A 6,449-nucleotide genomic window follows, 5' to 3' on the forward strand; every position below is an offset into this window, starting at 1 on the left:
GAATGCTCCGCATCAATCCACCCCTATTCAGAAGTTTTGCAAGGCCAAAGTCGGTGAGCCCTTCCAGGCATTCATGATGAAGATAAGCCAATCCTTTTGCCACCCCTAGAGCAATCTTAAATCTTTCATTCCATTCAAGTAATATCTGTGAGCCCTTCCTACTAAACAGAGTTTTATCCAAGGAACCATTCTCAATATACTCTAAAACCAATATCTTGTGTGGACCGTCAGAACAGAATCCCCAAACCCACACCAGATTCATATGGTAAATCTTTCCAATCACACTCAGTTCATGTTGGAACTCTTCTTCGTCTTGGTTTATGTCTGCCAACCTTTTCACCGCTACTGCCCTCTTGTCCTTCAAGACCTGATGCCCCCCTCCCAATCTGATACTTGAACTTCTGAGTTGCTACCGATCTCATCTAAATGGTAAGCTACTTTTGGATATGGATATGTACATTAGTGAAGCACATCAGACTTCAACATCACAATAGGATTTGCAGCATCAATATTCATTAGGACCGTAACACGAGCTTTGTAGTTTTGTGTGCATTGCTAGTTTTTTAGCAACCCCATCGATATATATATATATGCTGTCGGTCAGTACCAGTAGTAGGAACACCAAAGAGTACAAGGTATTATAGTTGAAGAATAATCTCTGCATTTATCTTGATTGACTGCACTATATTATGGAAGGTACGCAAATTCAATTTCAACCTTAGAGGGTCATGAATTTGTACTTATGTAAGAAAATAGTACACATAGCCTGAGCAGAGCACTAGATGCACGATCTAACAGGGGAGAACACAGACCAAATAAGAAGATTAGATGTCTAACCAGTGCTCGTACCTTGCGTCTCCGCTGCCATCTACTCCATCCGTTCACAAATATAAGATGTTTTGCATATTTCAATATGGATTACATACGGACTGAAATGAGTGAACAAATACACTAAAACGTGTCTATATACATCCGATTCACAAAAAAGTTTGAACGTCTTATATTTGTTAACACAGGGAGTATTAATTAGGTGTAGTGTAGGCAGACATCCATGTCCTCGCCGTTAAGTTTCCTCTGCTGCTCTTGAAGCCCCGGCGCCAACGGGGTAGAGATGTTGTGCATCCAGCCACAGCTGCTGCAAACGCAATCCCTCAACAAACTTTAGGTTCAAGTTTGGAGAACCTGTCACACGGAGCTCTCTCAGTTTAGTAAGGTTTGAAACCCTCTCCAGGACTTGGCATCCAGCGATCACAAGCATCTCAGAGAGGAACGGGAAGTCCTCCAACACCTTCAAGCAGCTTGCTCCTTTTAAATGGAGGGATTTCAAGCTGGTTGCCTCCTGTCCAAGCTGTTGCGGGAGAGCTCTCAGCTTGGGGCAGCCTTCAAGTATCAGCAATTTTAAGCATGGCAGCATCTGCATCTTTGGAGACAAGGCTCCCCCCTTTCGCATCTCAACATATCCATCCTCTTCCCCTTCTTCAACAAAGGACCATTCCTCCCAGCTGGGCATATCCTGAATTCTCAATGTTTCAAGCTTGGGGAAAGCAACAACTGCATCCGTGGATGTGGGATTAGCCCCCCTGCAGCTAACAAATTCGGGTCCAATCTTTGTAACTGCTGCTGCTCCATGAATTTTCAGATATCTCAAGCTGGGCAGCTGCCCGATTGATGGAAGATGTACACATGAATTGCAATCTCTGAGTGTCAAGTATACAAGTGACGACACATGGGTGGTACCAAGCCATGTGGGATACCGCCGGCCAAAGAATCCATCAATGACTAGATATTCTAGGTTGTGTGAAGGGCTTAGCTGCTCAAAGACCTTCTCAATATTTTCAACATCTTCTGTATCTGGTTCATATGTAACTCTGCAATATAGTCTCAAACGTTTGAGGTATTTCTTGTCTGCTAGCAATGAATGTCTAGTACGAGGAGTTGCTCTTTCCAAGTTAATCATAGCAAGCTGCCTTAGCTGTGAGAGATGTTCCAACTCTTCCAACTTCCATCCATCTTGTGTTTTTCCATTGTCACTTCCACCACTAATAGGAAATCCTCCTAAATCATTGAGGAACTCTAATCTGCCAATACCTTTTGGAACCTGATTTATTGGAGTACTAGTCAGACCAAGGCGCCTTAGATTGCACAATTCAGTGATCGCCAAAGGAAGACTGTGCAGAGCTTTGCACCTTTCCAGGTTCAGTGTCTGAAGGTTCATGAGGGAACCGATGGACTCCGAAAGATAAGATGTGTTTGTATCATTAATATCAAGCAGTCTTAGATGGATCAAACTTCCAATGCTATCTGGAATGCTTTGAATCGATGAATTAGTCAGATCTAAAACACGAATGCATGAAAGTCTCCTGAAAATTGTATTCTCAACACTTGATCTCTTGATGGAAAAAATCAACAGTGTCCTTGCTCTAATCATCACTTTGTCCATATTGGGCAGTGCTACATAATCCTTGTTAGTGACGACTGAAACATGTCTTAGCTTGGACAAAGTTGTAGGCCCCAGTGATTGTGGATCTCCACAAAAACTTTCTTCTCCAGATATATGTTGAGCAAGCTGCCTTAAAAGATCATGCATCTTGCACCAACTACGGTCTGCATAGAAATGGTCTGGTTGTAGGAGGTTCCTATGTATCAACTCATAGTAATATTCTTCGGCTGTATCTTCTTGAAGTTGTTCTTCATGCTCCTCCACATAACCTTCAGCTACCCAGAACCTGATAAGATCATCACGACTCATGCGGCAATCTTCTGGATATGAGGCTACATAGAGGAAACATTGCTTCAGATGCCGTGGTAGATCATCATAACTCAAATACAGGGCACCTCTGAGCTCAGTAGGAAGATTACCCCTAGACCAAGCACTTCTTTTTGCAACCTTTCTCCATTCTCTCTCACTTTTCTCTTTAGTTGCTAGAACACTAGCAGTAACCTTGATTGCGAGGGGAAGTCTGCCACATTTATGGACAATTTCTACCCCTATATTCCGAAGGCTTTCCACATCTCTTTCTTCATCAATGTTCATACTCTTCCAAAGCAGCTCCCACCCTATATCTGCTGACATCAATTCAACTCGATGCACATCTTCTACGCCAATTGCATGTGCAACTGTATCATGCCGAGTGGTCACTAGAATTACTCCTGTTGCAGCAGCATGTAATGGAGTTCTCAGTAAATTGGTCCAGACCGCAGGCTGCCAAACATCGTCCAACACAATGAAGAAACTTTTATCTGTGATGGCGACTGCAAGCTTGCTGCTGAGCTCTCCCACAGTTTCATCTTGCTCATGGGGTACCCCAAAATTCCGCAGGACTTCCTTCAAAAGAGATATTTCAGAGTACTCCTGAGAAACACATATCCATGCTTGGTTGATAAAGGTTCCTTTTAATTCCCGGTCATTATATACTTTTTGGGCTAGAGTTGTCTTCCCAATCCCTCCTGTTCCAACAATACCAACCTTGTATGGCTTCTTTCCCTTGTGTGCAATAACCAGTTCAACCAAACTTTTGCAAGCGTGTAAAGTTTCCTTTCCCACAAGATTAGGCTCCACAAGGTGGCTAGTTCTTATATGCTTCACAGTCAGAACTTGTGGTTTAGGCTGCATATTTGCAAGCTTGAGAAATCTTTCACCCAAGTTTGAAATCTTGTCAAGTTGAGCATTGAAGTCCCGGATTTGAACACCAATCTTGTGACGCTTCTGAATAGGAGAGATGCAATTGAGAAACGGAAGGCCACTGCATGTAGTTGCCTTTCTTGATGACGATGAAGGATCCCGTTCCAGTAGAAGCTTTCCGCCTTCAGATCTCGCCAAGTCGACAATATCGTCGGCACAATACATAGCACCTCTCAGCTCACCAAGCCAGTTATTAACTGCTGACTCTTGTGTTCCCCTTTGTTCGGCATCATCGAGAAAGCATTGTATCTGGGTCATTGTTCGCTGCATTTGTTTGAGGTCTTCTTGTACTCCTAGAATCAGAAGTGCCTCATCCGTAATGATAGCTTCCAACTTCTTGGCACATGATTTGACAAGATAATCTAGTATGCTTGCCATCTGACCAACCCGAAGAGACAATTCCACCGAAATACAGGACGCGGCTTATCCGGCAGCCTGGCAAAGCATGCATAACATGTGTTAGGACTAGGCAAGCTTCGATAACAAACAACATCAACACATACTGGAGTCAGAGATATTTGCTAGATTTCCAACAAACAACATACTGGAGTCAGAGATATTTACTAGATTTCGACCAAACAACATACTGGAGCTATAGGACTCCAGCAATTTATGCGGCCTATAGGTTTTGAACAGCATGTTTATAGTCAATATTAACTCAAGGAAATCATGCTTAGTTCCAGTTCATGCCAATGACAAGCTAAAAGCAGGGAGTAGCACAGTACCTTGCCCGGGTAAATCGACAAGCCGCCGATCAAAGTACGACTGCAGAATGTAGCAAAGCTGGGCAGGGGCACAACTTTGTTGAAGCTCTTAGACAGAGTCATCTAAAGCAAGTAGGCAAGAGATAAGCAGGAGGTGGACTTTGTTTTCCGATCAGGCGAAAGGTCAGTCAGCCGGCGATGGGTGAATGGTGGAGTCGGGCTTTTCAACTCATGGATGGAACCAGTCTTGGCTGGTGGCCGGCCCGGACAGAGACGCGTAGGCGCATTTCTGCAGATGGCAGATGGCAGATGCGATGGGTAAAATGGTAGTATACTGTCGCCTCGCGTCCGTTTCATGAATTTTGGACGGAGCATGTCCAAGTCACCTCCTTAGTGCTAGCAATATTTGTCGCTGCAGTTCTTCGGATGATACCTTTTTCTCTATTTTTATACTTTAAAAAAGTAGTGGTCCTTTTTCTGCCAGCAGAACGTTTCGTCAACCGGTTCTCCTCCCTCCCACCACGTCTCTTCACCAATTTTTTTTCGTCCAACCCGTTTTCAGTCCCACCACATCATTTTTTGCACCTTCCCTGTAGGTTAATCAATCACCTTAGTTTACTTACCTTCCGCACCAATTTTACCTTAATTTACTTACCAAACTTCTCATCAAACTATAAAGTAAACCGGGCGCATAATTTGATAAATATTTATTTACACAATCATACTAATATGGATAGATAAATCACGAGCTAACATACTAAAATATTTATATCCTGTTGCAGCGCACTAGCATTATCCTAGTTCTTTAAGAAAGGTACAAGGGCATATATTAAGTATCACAAGTTCTTACAAATACGCCTTTACAAAAAATAAAATTACATTTAAAATCTTGTGGGTGTCGAACTCTTCTTTCTCCTGCATCCACAAGCGGCGCATCGTGAGCATAGCTCGATGTCGCCTCGGCGAGCAAAGTATTGAAACTCAGGAGCTTGCAGAAGTAGCGTCCGAGAAGTAGTCGATGCAGACCAGGAGACGTCGACAACCGTAATATGCAAAACAAACCGTCGCCCTAGGGGAAAACTCCAATAAGGATATGTCGAAATCCTAAGGACCATGAAAGCCGGCCAAACCCGGGCAGATGCACCGTAAACATAAACTGGTCGGATCCCGGAAGACTCACCGGAGACACGGCTCCACACGCTCTCCACTGGCGCAAATAAACCGTCCGGATTCCGGAAGACTCGCTGGAGACACGGCTCTACACGCCCTCTGCCGGCACAAATCACATCAACAGACACTACTGGAAACTGCTTATAGGTGGGCTCTCCGTAATGGCGGGCATGTGATGGCACTCCATTGTTAATCTGGCCAGATACATGTGGCGGGCGACAAAGTGCACTCACGACAATTACGGTAATTTAGGGACAACTACCACTTTGCTGAAGAGGCGGACCCGCTCCCGGCCCCGAAACCCTCGCCGCCACCACCTTCCCCTGCCCGTCTCCGGCGGGATCCGGCCGCCCTCGCCGGCGCGCGGCCCGGATCCGCCCCCTTCCCCCGCCCTTCCTTTCCCGCCCTCCTTCCGCCCTCGCGCCGCCTCCCCAGGAGGCGGCTGGGGCGGCCCCCGCGCTTAGGCTCTCAGCTCCGTCCCCTCTTCCTCTCCCCTGCTGACGGTGCTGATGCCGTAGTCCCGACTCTGATCCTTCGCCGCGCTGTCCTCATTTCGCGGTGCCGTGGTGAGACGGCGTGGGGGCCTCATGACCGCGTTGGCGCAGGGTGGTGGTTGGTTTGGTGGCTGGATCCGGACCGCCCGAGGTGCGGGTTGGGATCAGGTGAAACCCCTGTCGGCGTGGCCGACACCGGCGCGGCGGCGCCTGTGGGTGCCACCTGACCTTCCGGGAGGGCGTCGGGGGCTACCCTTCCTCTCGCCTCATCGTGTACCGGGGGAAACCCTTGGCAGCAGCGTCGTCATCGTCGTGATCCTTCTTGGAGGTGTTGATAGGTGTCGGCGCTTCGGAGTCTTGGAGCCTAGTGGAAGATCCCGGTGGGCGCAGCGATCGTGA

The 6,449-nt window shown here is 46.5% G+C and overlaps 1 protein-coding gene across 1 annotated transcript; it reads right to left on the minus strand.

The window, feature by feature from the left end:
* Positions 1-320: 320 nt before the first annotated feature.
* Positions 321-5,936, minus strand: LOC125524035 (putative disease resistance protein RGA4). Its single transcript, XM_048689113.2, has 2 exons — positions 4,408-5,936; positions 321-4,117 (listed from the first exon to the last, which is right to left on the minus strand). The coding sequence occupies exon 2, from the start codon at positions 4,058-4,060 to the stop codon at positions 1,064-1,066; it is 2,997 nt and encodes a 998-aa protein (XP_048545070.2). The 5' UTR covers positions 4,061-4,117; positions 4,408-5,936; the 3' UTR covers positions 321-1,063.
* Positions 5,937-6,449: the final 513 nt, after the last annotated feature.

The sequence above is a fragment of the Triticum urartu genome, chromosome 7A, assembly GCF_056163025.1.
Source record: "Triticum urartu cultivar PI428250 chromosome 7A, HENAU_Tu73, whole genome shotgun sequence".
Lineage (NCBI taxonomy): Eukaryota > Viridiplantae > Streptophyta > Magnoliopsida > Poales > Poaceae > Triticum > Triticum urartu.

Bases quoted from the DNA above. Each gene is read 5' to 3' on its own strand.
- LOC125524035 (XM_048689113.2), bottom strand. From the start codon at position 4,060: ATGGCAAGCATACTAGATTATCTTGTCAAATCATGTGCCAAGAAGTTG.